We start from the raw sequence: 21,281 nt of genomic DNA on the forward strand, positions 1-21,281 counted from the left end.
AGTGTCACACCACAGTATGACAGTGAAATTTCTTGTTTCTACCCAACCGGAGAAAAAAGAAAATGCAACTTTAAAGGAAAGAGTTTTTTTGTTTTTTTGTTTTTAAAAGCAGCAAGAATTTTGAAGTGGATACCCTTGCTCCATACCCTTGCTCCTTAAGAAGTTTTCTGATTCAAACACAGGGAGCACTTCTCTATGAGGGAGATGGGGCTTTTGACTTACCTTTAGAGCAGTGGGGAGGGGTTCCAGCTGTAGTTTTTATTTTCCCTCAAGTTTGGAACGTGACCTGCAACTTAATGGAAAAAAGAGAAAAAGAATGCGGAGCAGACCTAAGGGATCAGAAGTAAGTAGTATTCCTTGAAGAAAAAATTCAAAATTCTGTCAAGAAGCCTGAACCTTGGAAAACACGCCCAGCCCCAAGGAGTGGCTGTGAACCAGCTCTTCCCCCATCATGTGCCCTGGGGGGCACGCCTAGCCACCACCACTGCCGAGAATCCCAGGACTGGGCACAGCCTATACCAAGAGGATGATGACCAGCACATACTGAGGAAAGAGGCAACAGGCATCGGTACTAAAACAGCCCTTGCACCAAATGTATTAAGCCCACCCAAGCTACACATGAACTCCGCCACATATAAACAGCCCTCCAAGACCACAGTAGGTAATTCGTTCTCTTAAACTCACAAGGTAAGAGAAGTAAAATGAAGAAGAGAGGAACTACTCTCAGTTAAAAGACCAAGAGAATTCCCCTGAAAGAACAATGAAACAGACCTTTTGGGCCTAATAGACACCAGTTTTTGAAAGGAGATAATGAAAATACTGAAGGAATTAAGAAAGGCTATTGACAGAAATGCAGAATACTGTAAAAAGGAACTAGAAACTAGAAAGAGAGAGCAAGAAAAATTAGAAAAACTCATTTACAGAGATGAAAGCTGAGCTAATGGCAATGAACAGCACAATGAACATTACAGAAGAATGAATAAGTGATCTGGAAGATTGGATTATTCCCATTATCCTATCAGGACAGCAGACAGCCAGCCAAATGGGAAAAAAAACTAGAAACAATATAAGAGACGTATGGGATAGTATAAAGCATGCCAGTGTACACATGATGGGGATTCCAGAAGGGGAAGAATAAGAAAAGGGGGCTGAAAATGCATTTTAAGAAATTATTGCAGAAAACTTCCCAAACCTAAAGGAAACAGGTATCAAGGTACAGGAAGCACAGAGAGTTCGAAATATGATAAACCCAAACAGATCTATGCCAAGACATATTATAATAAAAATGGCAAGAGTTAAAGAGAGGATTCTAAAAGCAACAAGAGAAAAACAGAGTTAATGACAAGAAAACCCCCATAAGGCTGTCAGCTCATTTCTCTACAGAAATGTTGCGGGCCAGGAGGGAGTGGCAAGATATAGTCAAAGTTCTGAAAGGGAAAAACCTGCAACCTAGGATACTCTACCCAGCAAGATTACCATTTAGAATAGAGAGATAAAGAATTTCTCAGATAAAAATCAAAAGAATAAAACAATACTAAACCTATCCTGAAGGAAATATTAAGGCCTTCTCCAAATAGAAAAGAAATAATCTATAGGTAAGAGAAAATCACAGTTGGAAAGTAAAGTGATAGTTCCTCAGTCGTGTCTGACTCTTTGTGATCCCATGGACTATACACAGTCCATGGAATTCTCTAGGCCAGAATACTGGAGTGGGTAGCCTTTCCCTTCTCCAGGAGACCAGGAACCCAGGTCTCCCACATTGCAGGTGGATTCTTTACCAGCTAAGCCACAAGGGAAGCCCAAGAATACTGGAATGGGTAGCCTATCCCTTCTCCAGTGGATCTTTCCAACCCAGGAATCAAACCAGGGTCTCCTGCATTGCAGGTGGATTCTTTATCAACTGAGCTATCAGGAAAAAAAAAACCAGGGCTGCTGTTTTGCGCACACACTGATAAGCCAGTACACAGATTTAAAATTAAATCAAAAAATTTCTATGAAAGTAACGACAATTAAAATGAACAGCAAAAGGACGAACATGAATGTTTTGCTGAAAGTTTTATCTCATTTTCAGTTCAAAGGATTAGTTAACAAAAGCAACCACTCATTGCACACACAATGAACAATTTTAATTTTCTAATAGAGGATTATTTGACTTAGTTTCAATTATATAGTCATTAAAGGAAAGATATAGAAGCAATATAGAGAAGTAACAACATACATTATCACCAAATTGGGCTGACAACCTACATCTAGACTTGAATAGTGCTTTAAAGTCCTGAATGACAGCAATCTGGAGTTCCAGTTGGGAAACGGTCCCAGGAAGTGTATACATGCCACGGGTTAAGATTTGAAATTGTAGTTTTGGGAGCTCCTGCTTATCATCTCAGGCCAAAAACTGATATATTCATCACTTTGTATGCAAAACGGCAGCCCTGGTTTTTTCCTTTAACTTTTACAATGCTATTTGTTTCTCCTTGTGATTCATAAGACTTCTTAGACCCTGGAGAGGGGAGGGGGCTGGCAGGGCACTCAAGGGCTTAAGAAAATTCCGAGACCCACTAAACTTTCTTATGTAAAGTGCCCCTTAACTTTCCAGCAACAAGTGGTATACTTATAGGCAGGCACACAGTCCTGGCAAGGTCAGAAGTCAGAGGCCTGCTCTCCTGCTTCTGAAGCCTGAACAAGACTACCTCTATTTTAATTTCCCTAACAATGAAGATATGAAAGAGGACATCAAAGTTATAAAATGTGGAGAAGAGCAAGAACGTATAGATTTTTACTTCTCCTACAATGTGTTTGAGCCTGTATGACTACCAGTCTAAGGCAAGTAGATATAGGAAGGGGTTAACATAATTGAAAAACAGGATAACCACAAATCAAAAACATACAGTAGATTCACAGAAACCAAAGAGAAGAGAACATTAAGTATAATACAAAGGAAATCAAACCACAACAACAACAAAAGATAAAGTGACAAAGAAGAAATTTAAATTCAATGAGAAAGTAAGGTTTAAAATGGCAATAAATACATATCTATCAGTAATCACCTTAAATGTCAATGGTCTAAATGCTCTAATCAAAATACACAGAGTGGCAACTTGATTAAAAAAATACAAGAGCCTACAATATGCTGCTTATAAGAGACCCATTTTTAGGGCAAAGGACACACAAAGATTGAAAGTGAGGGGATGGAAAAAGATATTTCATGCAGATTCAAAAGAAAAGAAAGCAGGGGTCATAATACTCTTATTAGACAAAATAAACTTTAAAACAAAGGCCATAAAGAAAACTAAAGAAGGATACTATATACACCACATCAACAAATTAAAGAATAAAAACCATATGATCATCTCAATAGATGCAGAAACAGCTTCTGACAAAATTCAACATCCATTTATGATAAAAACTCTCCAGAAGCAAGCATTGAGAGAATATATGTCAACATAATAAAGGCCATATGTGACAGACCTACAGCTAACATCATACTCAACACTGAAAAGCTGAAAGCATTTTCCCTTAGATCATGAACAAGACAAGTAGGTCCACTTTTGCCACTTTTATTCAACATAGTTTTGGAAGTCCTAGCCATGGCAATCAGAAAAGAAAAAAAGTAAAAGAAGTGGAAAAGAAAACTGTCACTGTTTGCAAATGACATGATACTATACATAGAAAATCCTAAAGATGCTACAAGAAAACCACTGGAACTCATCAATAAATTCAGTAAGTTGCAGGATACAGAATTAGTACACAGAGATTTGTTGCATTTCTATACATTAACAACAAAAATCAGAAAGCAAAATTAAGAAAACAATCCTATTTACCATCGTATCAAAAACAATAAAATACCTAGGAGTAAACCTACCTAAGGAAAGTACTCTATAAACTATAAGACACTGATGAAAAAAATCAAAGATGACAAAGAGATTGAAATATACTATGTTCTTGGACTGGAAGAATCAATATTGTCAAAATGACTGACTACCCAAGGCAAGCTACAGATTCAATCAAATTATCAATGGCATTTTGCACAGAACTAGAACAAAGGACTGGAAAAGGTCAGTTTTCATTCCAATCCCAAAGAAAGGAAATGCCAAAGAATGCTCAAATTACCACACAATTGCACTCATCTCACACACTAGTAAAGAAATGCTCAAAATTCTCCATGCCAGGCTTCAGCAATATGTGACCGTGAACTTCCAGATGTTCAAGCTGGTTTTAGAAAAGGCAGAGAAACCAGGGATCAAATTGGCAACATCCACTGGATCATTGAAAAAGCAAAAGAGTTGAAAAAAAAAAACATCTATTTCTGCTTTACTGACTATGCCAAAGCCTTTGACTGTGTGGATCACAATAAACTGTGGAAAATTCTTCAAGAGATGGGCATACCAGACCACCTGACCTGCCTCTTGAGAAACCTGTATGCAGGTCATGAAGCAACAGTGAGAACTGGACATGGAACAACAGACTGGTTCCAAATAGGAAAAGGAGTACATTAAGGCTGTATATTGTCACCCTGCTTATTTAACTTATATGCAGAGTACATCATGAGAAACACCAGGCTGGAAGAAGCACAAGCTGGAATCAAGATTGCTGGGAGAAATATCAATAACCTCAGATATGCAGATGACACCACCCTTATGGCAGAAAGTGAAGAAGAACTAAAAAGCCTCTTGATGAAGTAAAGGGGAGAGTGAAAAAGTTGGCTTAAAGCTCAGCATTCAGAAAACTAAGATCATGGCATCTGGTCCCATCACTTCATAGCAAACAGATGGGGAAACAGTGAGAGACTTTATTTTTCTTGGCTCCAGAATCACTGAAGATAGTGATTGCAGCTATAAAATTAAAAGACGCTTGCTCCTTGGAAGGAAAGTTATGACCAACCTAGACAGCATATTAAAAAGTAGAGACTACTTTGCCAACAAAGGTCCATCTGGTCAAGGCTATGGTTTTTCCAGTGGTCATGTATGGATGTGAGAGTTGGACTATAAAGAAGGCTGAGCACCGAAGAATTGATGCTTTTGAACTGTGGTGTTGGAGAAGACTCTTAGAGTCCCTTGGACTGCAAGGAGATCCAACCAGTCCATCCTAAAAGACATCAGTCCTGGGTGTTCATTGGAGGGACTGATGTTGAAGCTGAAACTCCAATACTTTGGCAACCTGATGCAAAGAGCTGACTCATTGGAAAAGACCCTGATTCTGGGAAAGATTGAGGGCAGGAGGAGAAGGGGACAACAGAGGATGAGATGGTTGAATGGCATCACTGACTCAATGGACATGGGTTTGGATGGACTCCGGGAGTTGGTGATGAACAGGGAGGCCTGGCGTACTGACGTTCATGGGGTTGCAAAGAGTCGGACACGACTGAGCGACTGAACTGAACTGAACTGAGAACAACCAAAAAAACTGTAAGATTTGTTTGGAGATATAGAAGACCCTGAATAGTCAAAGCAATCTTGAGAAAGGAAAACGGAGCTGGAGGAATCAGGCTTCTTGACTTAAGACTATGTAACAAATCTATAGTCATCAAAACAATGTAATACTGATCCAAAAACAGAAATATAGATCAATGGAAGAGGATAAAAAGCCCAGAAATAAACCCACATACCTATGGCCAATTAATCTACAACAAAGGAGGCAAGACTATACAATGGACAAAAGACTCTTCAGTAAATGGTATTGGGAATACTGGACAGCTATATGTAAAAAATAAAAACAAACCAAAAAAATGAAATCAGAACATTCTTTAACACCATACACAAAAATAAACTCAAAATGGATTAAAGACCTAAATGTAAGACTGAGTACTATTAATATAAAATTCTTAGAAGAAAACATAGTCAGAACATTCTTGGACATAAATCACAGTAATATCTTTTCTGATCCATCTCCCAGATGGAAGTAAAAACCAACAAATGTTACCTAATTAAACTCAAAAGCGCTTGCACAGTGAAGAAAACCTAAACAAAATAAAAGACAGCTCACAGAATGGTAAAAAAAAAAAAAAAAAAAATGCAACCAAAAAGGGATTAGTCTCCAAAATTTACAAATGGGCAGGAGACCTAAATAGATACTTCTCCAAAGAAGATGTATAGATGGCCAAGGGGCACATAAAAAGATGTTTAACGTCACTATTAGAGAAATACAAATCAAGACTACGAAGAGATGTCAGAATGGACATGATAAAAAAAATCTATAGACAAGAAATGCTGGAGAGGGTGTGGAGAAAAGGGAACTCTCCTATACTGTTGGTAGGAATGTAAATTGGTAGAGCCTCTATAGAGAACAGTATGGTGGTTCCTTAAAAAACTAAAAATACAGCTACCATATGATCCAGCAATCCTACTCTTGTGCATATATTCATAGAAAAACATGGTTTGAGAGAGTACATGCACCCCAATGTTCACTGCAGTCCTGTTTACAATAACCAAGATATGGAAGAAATCTAAATGTCAATCAAAAGATGAGTGGATAAAGAAGATGTGCTACATATAAACAATGGAATATTCCTCAGTCATTTAAAGGAATGAAATAATACGACTTGCACCAACATGGATAGACCTGGAGAGTATCATACTAAGTGAAGCAAGACAAAAACAAATATCATATGATATCATTTATATGCAGAATCTAGAAGAAATGATACAAATGAACTTATTTACACAACATAAACAGACTCACAGACTTAGACAATGAATGTGTGGTTACCAGAGGGAAGGGTGAAGGGCAGAGATAGATTGGGAGTTTGGGATTGACATGTACATACTACCATATTTAAAATAGATAACCAACAAGCACAGGGAACTCTGCTCAATATTCTGTAATAACCTAAGTGGGAAAAGAACTTGACAAAGAATAGATACATGTATATGTATAACTGAATCACTTTGTTGTACACCTGAAACTAACACATTATTAACCAACTTCAATATTGTGCTCCAATATAAGATAAATTTTTTAAAAAGCTTCCTTACTGTTTAAAAAAAATAACACGAAAAATCTCAAATAAACAATTTCATCTATCACTTAATAAAATTAGGAAAAGAAGAATAGGGACTTCCCTGGCAGCACTGTGGATGGGAGTCCCCCTGCCAATGCAGAGGACACAGGTTCGATCCCTGGGCCAGATGGATTCCACAGGCCGTGGAGCAACTAGGCCCATGCACCAGAACTGCTGAGCCTGTGTGCTGCCACTACTGCCGAATCCCATGTGCCTAGAGTCTATGTTCTGCAACAAGAGAATCCACAATGAGAAACCACAGTAAAGAGTAGCCTCCACTTACTACAACTAGAGAAAGCCCACACAAAGCAACAAAGACCCAGCACAGCCAAAAATATTTTTTTAAAAATAAAAAGAACAAAGAAAATCTAAAGTCAGCAAAGGAAGGAAGGAATAAAGATCAGAGAAGAAATAAAACAGATTTAAAAAAAAAATAGAAAAAAGTCAATAAAACCAAGAGCTGGTTCTTTGAAAGTATTAACAGGATTGACAAACCTCATCAAAAACAAAAGAGAAATAACCCAAATAAACAAAATAAATGAAAAAGAAAACATAACAACTGATACAGAAATTCAAAAAACCATAAGGGAATGCTGTGAACACATATGCCAACAAATTTGACAATCCAGAATAAATGGACAAATTTCTGGAAACACACATCCTACTAAAATTGAATAAAAAAGAAAGATAATGTGAAAAGACCAATCACTAGAACTGAAATAGAATCTAATTTTAAAACTCTCAATAATGTATGGCTACCAATGGTACGATGGGGGGAGTGGGATGAATTAGGAGACTGGGATTAACATATATATGCTGCTATGTATAAAATAGATAAATAATGAGTACTTACTGCATACCACAGGAGCTCTACTCAATGCTCTGTGGTGACCTAAATGGGAAGGAAATCCAAAAAGAGGGGATATATGCATATGTATAGCTGATTCACTTTGCTGTAGAGCAGAAGCTAACACTACATTGTAAAGCAACTATACTCTAATAAAAATTAATGTTAAAAAATTAAGTAACCACTGGAGTAAAAAAAAAATACCTCTCTACAAACAAAAGTCTAGAACCAGATGACTTTACAGGTGAATTCTACCAAACATACAAAGAGGAACTTATACTGATCCTTCTCAAGCTCTTCCAAAAAACTGAAGAGGAGGGAACCCTCTCAAAGCCATCCTTTGAAGCTATCACCTTGATACCAAAACCAGACAAAGACACCACCAGAAAAGAAATTTACAAACCAGTATCTTTGATGAATATAGATGTAAAAATTCTCAACAAAATATTAGCAACTGAATCTAACACCACATAAAAATGATCACATACCACAACCAGTGGGGTTCATATGAAGTTCACAAGGATGGTTCCACATATGCAAATCAATCAGTGTGATACACCAAATAAACAAAAGACAAAAAACACATGATCATCTGAATAGATGCAGAAAAAGCATCTCACAAAATTCAACATCCATTCATGATAAAAAACCCATACCAAAGTGGGTACAGAGAGAACATATGTCAACATAATAAAAGCTACTTAATGACAAACCCACAGCCAATATAATAATGGTAAAAAGATGAAAGCCTTCCTGCTAAATTCAGGAACAAGACAAGGATGCCTACTCTTACCTTTTCTAGTCAACATACTAGGAAGTCCTAGTCACAGCAATCACACAAGAAATAAAAGGCATCCAAATTGGAAAGGAAGAGGTAAAACTGTCCTTATATGCAGATGATGGTACTATATGTATATAAAACCCTGAAGACTTCACACAAAAACTACTAGAAATGAAGAATGAATTCAGCAAGGTAGCAGGATATAAGATTAACATACAGAAATCAGTTGCACTTCTTTATACCAACAAAGAAATAAGAAAGGGAGTGATTAAAAAAAAATCTTTTTAAAATCACACCCCCAAAATAAAAGACTTAGGATTAAACATGACCAAGGAGGTGAAAGGCTTATTTGCTGAGAACTATAAAATACTAATAAAGGAAACCAAAGATGATTCAAAGAAATGAAAGATACCTCATGCTCTTGGGTTGGAATAATTAATATTGTTAAAATGGCCATACTTACCAAAGCAAACTATAAGTTTAATGTGATCCCTAAATTACCAAAAGCTCCAATACTTTGACCACCTGATGCAAACAGCTGACTCACTGGAAAAGACCCTGCTGCTGGGAAAGATTGAGGGCAAAAGGAGAAGGGGGCGACAAAGGATGAGATGGTTGGATGGCATCATCGACTCAATGTACATGAGTTTGAGTAAACTCCAGGAGACAGTGAAGGACAGGAAAGCCTGGTGTGCTGCATCCAAGGGGTCACACAGAGTCAGACATGACTGAGCTACTGAACAACAAATCAAATTACCCATAACATTAGGTCTCCTGCATTGCAGACAGATTCTTTACCAACTGAGCTACCAGGGGAGCCCAGAACTAGAACAGATAAGCCTAAAATTCATATGGAACCATAAAAGACCCAGAATTGCCAAAACAATCCTGAAGAAAAAGAACAAATCAAGAGGTATAACCCTCCAGACATCAGACAATACTACAAAGCTACAGTAATCAAAACGTTATGCTGTTGCCACCAAAACAGACATGTGGATCAACAGAACAGAAGAAAGATCCCAGAAATAAACCCACACACCTATCATCAATTAATCTTCAGAGGAGACACATATATTCAGTGGAATGAAACAATCTCTTCAGCAAGTGGTGTTGGGGAAGTTGGACAGTCACATGTAAACCAATGAAGTTAGAATACTCCATTACATCATACACAAAATTAAACTCAAAATGGCTTGCAGACTTAAACATAAGATGTAATACGATAAAGAGAACACAGGCAAAACATTCTCTGACATAAATCGCACCAGTGTTTCCTTAGGCTCCCAAGACAATAGAAATAAAGACAAAAATAAACAGGACCTAATCAAAGTTACAAGCTTTTGCACAGCAAAGGAAACCATAAACAAAATTTAAAAACACCTACAGAATGGGAGAAAATATCTACAAATGATCCGACCAACAAGGGATTAATTTCCAAAATATACAAACAGCTTGTACAACTCAATAACAACAACAACAAAAAAAAAAATTGAAAAATAGGCAAAAGACCTAAATACACATTTCTCCAAAGAAGAAATACAGATAGCCAACAGGCATATGAAAAGATGCTCAACATGGCTAGTTATTAGGGAAATGCAGGTCAAAACTACAGTGAGGTACACCTCACAATGGTCAGAATAACCATCATTAAAAAGTCTGCAAAAGAAATGCTGGAGAGGATGTGGAGAAAAGAGAACCCTCCTACACTGTTGGTAGGAATGTAAGTTGATAAGCCACTGTGGAAAACATTATAGAGGTTCCTTATAAAACTAAAAATACAACTATCATATGATCCAGCAATCCCACTCCTGGGCATATATCCAGACAAAACTGTAATTCAAAAAGATACATATATCCCTGTGTTAATAGCACTATTCACAACAGCAAAGACATGGAAATAACGTAAATGTCCATTGACAGATGAATGGATAAAGAAGATATGGTGTGTATACACACACACACACACACACAATGGAACAGTTCTCAGCCATAGACACGAATGAAATAATGCCATTTGTAGCAACATGAATGCAGCTAAAGATTATCATACTAAGTGAAGTGAGAAAGATGAATACCATATTATAACACTTATATGTGGAATCTGAAATAAGACACAAATGAACTTATTTATGAAACAAACAGAATCATGGACAAAGAGGACAGACTGGTGGTTACCAAGGAAGAAGGGGCTAGAGAAGAGATAGACTGAGACTTTGAGGTTAGCAGATGTAAGCTTTTATGTATAGAATGGATAAACAACAAGGTCCTACTGTATAGCACACAGAACTATATTCAATATCTTATGATAAACCACAGTGGAAAATGAAATTTTAAAAAGAATGTATATAAAATGTATAATTGAATCACTATGTGGACAGCAGTAATAAACACTATAAATCAACTATACTTAAAAAAAATTTTTTAAGGGATCAGAAATAAGTAGTATTTCTTGAGGAAAAAAATCAAAATTCTATCAAGAAGGCTGAGCCTTGGAAAACAAATCTAGGTGGTACATGATAGGAAAATGATAATTGAGAGAATCAGCTCTTTTGCCAGAGCCTGGAAGGTAGACAATTAAAGAAGGCTATTTAAACAATTACTTCACTGATACACCTGAAGAAGGGAAAGGCTACCTACTCCAGTATTCTGGCCTAGAGAATTCCATGGACTGCATAGTCCATGGGTTCGCAAAGAGTCACAGATGACTGAGCAACTTTCACTTCACTCACTGATACAAGTGGTCTGTGCATCTCTCTCCTAGGCAATTGCCTTTTAATTTCCTCCTTTAAAAAGTCCATTTACATATAGCATAGTGATATGTATGTGACTAGCAATAATTACTGCCAACATATCTACAGTTCCCTTGAGTAAGGTCATTAACTCCTCAAGAGCAGCTCAGAGGTAGTCATCATTGTAATACTTAGTTAACAAATGAACAGAGATTGTGAACTTGTCCACTAGAAATGCTAAGAGCAGAATGCCACTCTGGGTCCTCTGGCTTCAGGTCCTATGCCATCTCCAGCATTCTCGATGACCCTATGATCGGGAGGTCATAGATGGTGAAGAACTTTGTATTTCATGCCAAGGAGCTCAGAATTGACAAAGGAGCTAGACCTCAGGAGGTCCTTAGAGGGATCCGGTGAAGCAGTGCTTCTCTGTGGAACCCTGAAGAACACCAACGTTTAAAGAGCAGACAGAAGCCTATGGACAAAGCCTCATTCAGTTCTATATGTACCTGAAGTTAGGATCCACCGGCATCTCAGGGAAGGGATCAAAGTCTCCAGAAAAATTTCACTTGAGGTAAAAGGCCTTACTTTTACCATTTTCCACTATATTTTCCATATAACATCACCATTTTCCACCACAGGACAGTAACGTACTTGCCATCCCCCCTCAAGCTCCCCCCCATCCCCACCTCAATGTTTGGTATTAAACAAGAAAGCCAGTATTCACGGTGTATTTGTTCATTCAAATATGTTTCTGTTCTCCAGAAATGTAAGTGTTATCTGAAATATAGTAACATTTATATTGATTCCACAGCTTCTATAAACTTTAAGACAAGAAAAACAATGCAAGAAATAATCAACCCTTACCTTGCGATCTTAAAAGTAGATTCCCCTTTTCAGTGTAGTTCATCAGAGTAGTCCTTAAAGCTGTGAGCATGAGGTCTACCATTCCATTCTTCAGCTGCTAGTGTTTCCTCTCTGTACTTACTAGTGATGTGCCCCAGCTTCATTAGTGAGATTTTCACTGTTGGAAGTTAGGAAGCTCTGCTTGGGAAAGAGAATAGAAAGAAGAAAAAACCAATAAACTATTTAAGAATTAAGTGGGCTGTAGCTTTCTTGTCTACAAACTGGTAGATATCACTAAGGTATTTCCCAATGCTATATATTCCTACCTGTATTTGATTTGCTGAGAAGTGATAGCAAATGTTGAGTTTGGGGCTTTTCCTACAATTTCCTACCCAAAACCATATATACTACAGCATACATTAGCAAACATTAGAACATATGCTTTTATGAAATCCAGCTGACCAACTGATTTATAACCTTGTTCCTTTTTTTTTTAACAGAGAAAAGTCTTTGCCGGAAGTGCAGTGAAAACTGCAAGACATGTACTGAATCTGACAACTGTACAGAATGCAGGGAGGGGTTAAGGTAAGAGTGTGAAAGATTTCACCAAGTAACATAGCCCAAGGACTTCTCAATAAATTTTAAAAAAAGAAAAAAAGTAAATAGGTAATCTCTTATAAGTCACCCTTGGTTTGACTCCCATTCAAACACTTGATTGTTATTTGCATTATCTCTAACATTTTATGTGAAAAATTGGATGCTATCTTGGCTTCAGAAGGTTTATAAGCCAAATAAAATTCTCTTTAGAAAAGAAGACTCAACTACAAGTAAATAAATGGCCATTTGAGAGACTTTCTTTGGGCTTTTTGACCGGCAGTGTATCAGTCAAGGATTACTGCGTAGGTAACATCAATGAATTACATTTAATCCCCCTGATTCATTCCTTTGATGGTCGAAACTATTCCCTTATCTTTATTATTTCTCTCCATATAGCCAATCATTGTCTTATCTTAAGCACCTCAGGCTGGTTCCATTATGCTGTGGTATGCACATAGATTTAATACCAGGAGATGTCATCCTTGAATGGATGAGACATGCTCATTGCTAAAGCCAGACAGTTGATAGATTTTGAGAGAATAACACCCAGCTCAAGTGACTAGGTATTCTTGATATCCTTAAAGAAGGTCGGATCATCCCATTCTGAGTGAGGGGCTGGACCCTGGCTTTATTACATAAAGCTAGAATTCTGTTCCATTCCATCCCTTTTAAGAGTTCCCTGATGGCTCAGAGGGTAAAGCCTCTGCTTGCAATGCAGGAGACCTGGGTTTGATCCCTGGGCTGGGAAGATCCCCTGGAGAAGGAAATGGCAACCCACTCCAGTATTCTTGCTTGGAGAATCCCATGCTCGGAGGAGCCTGGTAGGCTACAGTCCACCGGGTCGCAAAGAGTCGGACACAACTGAGTGACTTCACTTAATACCTCTATTTCCACTTTTGATCAAAGGCACAATAATCAGGGTCTAGGCAGTTTCTAGGCAGGCAATCTTTTACATTAATTAATAGAGGAACATAATTTTTGTTTAGATTAATTGATTATTTGTGGCTTTCTTTTTTCCCCCATAAATGCATTCAGTGTCCATTTGTTTTGCACCTTTCATCTCAAGACTTCAGTTTTGTTAAATATCAGTCTAGTCAGCATTCTACTATTCTTTTGGAGAAGGAGCAGACTGTTATAATTTTTAAAAAAGGAAGATAAATGTGGGCTTAAATCTTTCTCTGCCATTTATCAGCTGTGTGATCTTGGTTAAGTCCGTTCACTCCTCTGAACTTCAGTTTTCTCATCTATAAAAGGGTAATACTAACCTCAAAATTGCTGGATTATGATAAGGATTAATTGTGATAACATCTATAAAGCACTTCTTCCAATATCTGACACTGAATTGGCCCATGAGAAATAGAAGATCAGGATTATTTTCTATATTTCTTAGGGAACATTTTATAGAGTAAAAAATGTTCTCTAATAGAAATGAGAGCCATATAAATTTTAAATACGTAAGTAGCCACATTAAAAGGAGTAAAAAGATACAGGTGAAATTTTAATGAAATCTTTAACCAGATATATCAAAAATATTATTTCAACATGTAATCAATATAAGACAATATGAAAGATAATCAGTGAGATATTCTATATTTTGTTTGTAGTGCCCAGTCTTCGAAATCTGGTGTGTATTTCACCCTTAAAGCACATCTCAATTAAGACAGTAATTTTTTGAGAAATACTTGATCTGTATATAGATTTTATAAAAATTTAGTTGAAGTAGATTTTAGACAGCCAAGTTGTTCCACACTTATTCAAAAGTTTTCTGATAACTGAATCAAGTGCCAATTTGTAAGATTTAGAGTGAAATGAACGAAAATAAAAACCTTAAATTCTGTGCCTTGGCCACACTAGCCACATTTCAAGTGCTCTTGAGCCCACAGGTGCTAGAGCATGTGGGACGGCACACATCTAACTCAGCTGGCTCATCCCAGCATGAACCCAATACCAGGTTCGCTTACCTCGCCACCCCCGGAGTGTGGAAGTAGCAGAGTGCATCGCAGTTCCCAGGGGTGCGCTGCCGCACGTCGCCTCCTCACATCCCCTCCTCACACACTGCACCCTCTGTCTCCAGCTGAGCAAGTGACAACCTCAGAAGTAATTTCCTTTGGTAGAAAAACAAGGCAGCTTGGAAAAAAAAAAAAAAAACTTTGATAAGTTTATCAGTGGTCCTGTTTCCTCCCACAAAAGGATTCATCTGACGCACTGTCCCCTTTTTCCAGCTCTACCAAAACGAAAGGGATTTTCTTTTATTGGCTTTTTAAATGACACCTCTCTGGCCAGAAGAGATCTATGAATGAAATATACTTTCTGTCTTCTTGAGGCTCCCTTTGTTTTTCTTAGGGGCTTCTAGGGTTGACCATTTTGCCTCAAAAGACCTGTAAATTTTTAAATAGTGGCTAAGCAAACAAAAATATCTATGCATAAAATACTAGAAGGATATGGATTAAAATGTGAACAGGACTGTTTGGGATTCTTTTTCATCTACTTTGGTTTTGTTCTTTCCAAATTACTTTAAAGAGAAAAATAAATATGTAAAAATATTTACATACATATATTATAAAAAATAAAGGGAAAACTGAATGTTAGTTTTTAATAGTATGATCCATATACAAAGCACAATCAAGTAACATGTAAATTGCAGCAACGTAGAGAAATGTATTTTCTGTAAGAACACAGAAAGCATGTGACTCTGTTGCTTAGATACCCATTTTCTAGAACTGTCTACTGGGTGACATGGGGTTATGGTAACAGCCTCACTACTGAGTTATTCCATGAGTAATGTTTGTATATTAAATGCTGTAAATTTTAGACATTTGTTTTTAAGAATCAATCTGTAGGCTATGAAAAACCTTACAGGTGATAAAAAATTAGAAGAAAAAAAATACACCTTCCTCATTCGACATTCTGGTAATGAGTGCTATTTAGAGAAAACACAGCACAGATAACAGCTAAAAATACTAAATAATAATGTAACTAAGAAAAGTTGAGATGTTTGGTGAAGCAGCAATATAAGTAAATAATTTTGCCAAATATTTCATTAGCGTTTAATAAATGAAGCAATAGAAGCAAAAGTATGTTAGGATTCTCTTGTTTCGGTCCAAGAGAAGAACTAAACTCAGAAACAGTTAAAATTTTAAAAAGGCTATTCCTGGGAGTTTGAGCTGAGGGTTGGGTGGGATAGTTGTACCCTTCTATTCAGGTGTAATTCGTTTTACCATGTATTCCTACGACATACGCAATTACAGAACAACATTGATCGTGGAGTAGGTCTAGGAGGTCTGGGATTGGTAGGCATATTGTTAGGTCAGGTGATTGTTTTGGTCCATAAAATACTTTTAAAAACTTCCAGGTTGTAAAATGTTGAGTGAAGAAAAAATGTGTCAGCCAGCCTCATCATTAAGAGGAATGTCCTCCAAACTTGCAGCACATGTGTAGGCTACAGACTTATTACGGGCACAGAGAAGCATTCAAGGCATCAGGAGGAGAAAAAAGAGGGGACAGGGGCTATTTCACCTGCTTTGAAGTTCTCCCCAATCCACTGACCTCTGGGGGAAACTATGTGGGTTACATACGGCCCTGGGGAGTCATGACCTCCTTGCCCGACCACAGCCGTCTGTGTTTGCAGCCTGCAGGGGTCCCGGTGTGCCATCAGCTGTGAGGACGGATGGTACTTCAACGGCCAAGACTGCCAGCCCTGCCACCGCTTCTGCGCCACCTGTGCCGGTACCGCCTCCCCCGCTCCTCCTATTTATTCCTCTAGCTCTGGTTTGGCTTTCGTTTGTCTGTCTTTATCCATCAGTCATGCACACCGTCTTGGTAATTTTTTTTTTAAATTAGACTTACTTTTCTAGCTTTACTGAGGCATAGCTGACAAAAATTATATACTTTAAGATGTACGTGTGATGTTTTGATACACATAATACAAGGTAGTTAACATATTCATCACCTCACACAGTTTGTGTCTGGTGAGAACACTTAAGATCAACTTTCTTAGCTGAGTTTTGACCATACAATACAGTATTAACTATAGTTACCACGGCGTACGTTAGATTTCCAGAACTTATTTATCCTGCATAACTGAAGCTGTACCCGTGGATCCAGGTCTCATTTCCCCACCCCGGGTCCTCGACAGCCCCCCTTCTACTTCCGCTTTCAAAAGTTTGACTTCTTTTTTAGATTCCACACTTATGTGAGATCATGAGGTATTTGTCTTTTCCTATCTGGGATCGATTTTAAATGTAACAGTAGTACTCAAACTTCTGTGTTGAAAATACATTCGAAGGAAGCCAAGGGTAGATGCAAGACATGTGCAGGCAACCTCTTGATGATTTTAGTGTAAATGTTGGAGAAGCATGGAGCTCTTCTGACAATCATCATGCGTTCTCAAAAGTCAGTCATCAGCAGCCTAACCTCACTAAAAACTTAACGTGTCCCAGCGATACCTCCTTCGCTTTCCAAAGAGGTTTGATGTTTTTTGGCAAATGGGTTCCATCTAAAACTGGAGCAGTTTTCCCCCAGAGAACATAAGGAAAAGCACAAATGTTACAGGTCTCAACATTGCAACCTATGAATGCCATTTTCGCCAATTATGCAAAAAGCAGCCTGCTGGGCAACCTTTTCTGAGATTTGTTTCTGTTCCCTGCATTTGTCTTGCTTTTAAGGAGCGGGCGCTGACGGGTGTATCAACTGCACAGGGGGCTACTTCATGGAGGAGCGGAGATGCGTGCAGAGCTGTAGCATCAGCTACTACTTGGACCACTCTTCAGAAAATGGATACAAATCCTGCAAAAAGTAAGTGGATCCCCCCCGCATTTAAGCCCCAGCGGGTGGCGACTGGGTTCCTTATTTGACTGCCTTCATAAATAATATGAAACGTACAATTATTAATGAAAAATAAGGTACAAACATTTACCTATGGACACCACCTCTCTGCAGCTTTAAACCCAACTGATTTGTGTGTGTGTGCCTCAGGAGCACTTTAAAACTTCTAAAGTTGTATTTCTGTTTCAAGTGCATGCTCTCTCCTCTTTAAAACCTGTCTGCTAGGTTTTCTTTAATGTTGTCAATTCAAGCAATGCATTTCAGAAAATATTTTTGTGGCATCTTCAAAGGGAGAATTACATTTAAGATGTTAAGAGACGGACAGTAAACACACCTTTTCCTGCGCCTGACGTGTGAGAGGATGATGCATTGTACATTCTCCCCGTAGATGTGACGCCAGCTGTTTGACATGCAATGGTCCAGGGATCAAGAACTGTACAAGCTGTCCCAGTGGGTATCTCTTAGACTTAGGAATGTGTCAGATGGGAGCCATCTGCAAGGACGGTGAGTACAATTACTTATTTTGATCTTCTGAGAACAGTGTGATCCTTCCACGTTAAGGTCTAATATATATTTCCACTTGAAAATATTAACTATCAAGCATGTCTCAGATAGGACATGCTGATGTCTTGTTGGTGTTCCTTGAACTTATACCCTCAATGGGTTTAGTTTCCTGGTTGTTTTAACTGCAAGAAGAACTAAAGCATCCACTGACCAAGATGGCACCAGTTAATTTTTCTTAATTAGTAAACTTTGTTCTCGAAAACTTCAGGGCTTTGGGTTCAGAGCAAAATTCAGCAGAAAGTACAGAGAATTCCCATATATCCTCTGACCACGCTACATATATACACACATACTGTCACTCACTATCAGTATCCCTCACCAGAGTGGTATGTTTGTTACAGTTGATGAACCAACACTGACACATCATTGTCACTAAAATCTACAGTTTAATTAGGGTCCACTTTTAGTGTTCTATGAGTTTGGACAAATGTATAAATACAAGTATCCGCCACTGTAATATCATACAGATCACCCTTCACAGCCCTGAAAATCCTCTGTGCTCTGCCTATCCCTTCCTTCTTCCCTCCCTCTGGAAACCACTGATTTTTTTTTCACTGTCATCATAGATTTGACTTTCCCAGAGTGGCATATAGTTGGAATCATACAAACACTAACTAGAAAAGGCTACATATTGTATTGTTTTCCAGTCTTCCGTCATATGTACTTTTTGCTAGATTTTTAAAACACCACATAGAGTTTTGTACCTTGCTTTCTGCTCTAAGTATTAGCTAAATGCTACCCTATGTTTTTACAAAATCTTCAGAAACTTCACTTTTAATAATAGCTTTATAGTCTATCTTGTGGATATGCCACAGTTTATTGCCACTCTCCTCTTATTTGGATTGTTTATAATTTTGATATGTAAATAACAATCAAATGGCATCTGAATCTTTTATTAAGCCGTGATAGGTAGGCATCTGTCTAATGATAAAACCACTTACAGATTAGTTCTAATGCTAATATTGGTCCATTTTTCTTTTCATTGCACCAGTATTTCTCAACCAAAAGGCCAGGACCCCACACCTTCCCCCAAGATTCATTTAAACTGGTCTTGGGGTAAAGCACTGATAGTTTTAGAAGCTTCTCAAGTGTTTTTAATGTGCAGCCATTCGCTCTGATAATTTGGCAAATGCCAAGTTCTCTCACTTTTTTAGCCTCCACCATTTCCCTACCCATAAAATGAATGAATTTAAATTATTCCAACTCCAATCTCTTGTGAGTCTTGACTCTAGATGTAATTCGTGAAGAGAGGACTCTTAAATCTGTGCCTAGACTTAATGCAGATGTGCATCTCAACAATGTAGAAATAAAATATTTGAACCACCATTGTTCTAAACATCTTGGACTGTTAGGGAAATAGGAAAATAAAAAATGATGCATTTGGAACCGTTTTCCCTTATAAAATAATTTCCCTGCGTTTAATCTTTGTGTTCCTTTGCATGGTTCCTCTTCTGGAAATTTCACAAGAGGCAGAAGAGTGCTATGGTTGGGAGAATGTAGATTCAGAAATCAGAATGCATCATTCTTAGCTAGACCCCAGACCTTGGACAGGTTATGAGTTTTTTTTGGCCTCACTGCCGTCATTTGTAAAAATAAAAAGGATAATACTGTTGCCCTCATATGGTTATCTGATAACTTCCCATTAGGAATCTCAAACAACAAAAATATCTGAGCATGTGATGGCACCAATAGGGAAATCATTTATGCTCTCATATCCACGGAGCGTCTAAGTGACTTTGCATCTTCATAGCTCTTCTAAGGTATGATTGACCTGGCAGGGACAGGCAGACCTGCTCAGGCTCTGCATTCAGACTTTTCATGGCCAGGGCTAATTCTCACCACACAACACTCAGGTAAGAAGACTGGGAGTGATGACGCCCCAGGTACCATGTAAGTATTACTTTCTAATTATCAGCCAGTGATCCTTACCCCCACGTTAAAAGCTGATCCCCCTCTATCTGAATATGATCAGAATTTGTATAAGTCAGTAACTGAAAAACCAAGGAAGATTTTTAAGCCATTGACCCAAAAGATGCACTATGACTTGAGAGGTTCACCCATAGTACTTGGTAACAGGCATTTCAAGGTTTATGATCTTTCAACTGCTTTCCCTAAACCATGGTAAGCACGGAATCATTTATGCCAATGGCACTTTGGTAAAAGTGGAGTGTCAGGATGGTGGGCAAAAGTGGAAAATGAAGAACCATGATTTGTGATGAGTCCATTTTCAGGTAGGTTAAAGAATGAGATCATTGATGGCTCACTCGGCTTTTCAAATCACATGGCAATCGCCATGTGCTATTAGGGATGTGTTATTTTCTTTCAACTGTCATATTTCAGTGATTCTAAGACATACTTTTTTAGTATATTTTAAAGCTCTGGAATCAGATGCATCTTATAATTCATGGCAGCTTGCAACTGCTTTGATCCACAGGTTGATGTGATGTAGTTGTCATGGCCTGTGACTTAGTCACAGATATATCTAGTCAACTGAGGCACATGATCACTCCTACTTATGTGGCTCTTAATTGCACTTCCTAATAGCTTTAAAAAGTTAAACTATTTCTCAATATTCAAAGGAAGAGTTATTACATAAGCCCAGGAAAAAACAGTATGTTACGCAAATACTTTAATAAGCATAAAACTAATATGCTAACTGACAAAAGGTTATTGTGTCACCGTTTAATAAGAATTTTTCTTAACAATACTTAAAAAAGTGGTGTATCTGAAATCCAGTGTCTTAGACTCAATGAAATATGGTGTAAATGAGTGTAGATGCTCTGCTCTAGGTAATTCCAGAAAGAAAAATCCTCGCTTGTATTTTTATTGATTTCTAATTTATTCTTTTTCTAATCTTTTTTCCTTTTCATAAATGGATACCAATCACATTTACCGTTGGACTGCAAAACAATGCTTCTTGAAAAACAATGCTGTTGACTGAAATCACTTTGGGTGGACCAAATTTCCTCCTGTTGACTGCTCCCGAATGATCTCTTCCAATCCCCCAAATCTGCCTCTCTGGTCAATCACAACCTTCTTCCATGTGTGTCCATCATGCTGCTCTCGTCCTCAACTTCCCCTGTCTCTTGCTGAATTCCT

General features: G+C 37.9%; 1 protein-coding gene and 1 long non-coding RNA gene across 4 annotated transcripts in view; one reads left to right on the plus strand and one right to left on the minus strand.

Annotated features, from left to right (window-relative positions):
• PCSK5 (proprotein convertase subtilisin/kexin type 5) overlaps positions 1-21,281 on the plus strand; it is a 495,662-nt gene that overhangs the window by 325,873 nt on the left and 148,508 nt on the right. For all 3 annotated transcript variants that reach the window (XM_043891233.1, XM_043891234.1, XM_043891235.1), the window contains exons 17-20: positions 12,698-12,782; positions 16,423-16,520; positions 17,459-17,588; positions 18,007-18,122. In XM_043891233.1, coding sequence (XP_043747168.1) covers positions 12,698-12,782; positions 16,423-16,520; positions 17,459-17,588; positions 18,007-18,122 — 429 coding nt within the window. The remainder of the gene's footprint in view (positions 1-12,697; positions 12,783-16,422; positions 16,521-17,458; positions 17,589-18,006; positions 18,123-21,281) is intronic.
• Positions 243-14,863, minus strand: LOC122686117. The gene is made up of 3 exons (XR_006338622.1): positions 14,756-14,863; positions 12,219-12,395; positions 243-292 (listed from the first exon to the last, which is right to left on the minus strand). It is a non-coding gene; the product is annotated as an uncharacterized LOC122686117 (long non-coding RNA).

This window comes from Cervus elaphus, chromosome 29 (genome assembly GCF_910594005.1).
Source record: "Cervus elaphus chromosome 29, mCerEla1.1, whole genome shotgun sequence".
NCBI lineage: Eukaryota > Metazoa > Chordata > Mammalia > Artiodactyla > Cervidae > Cervus > Cervus elaphus.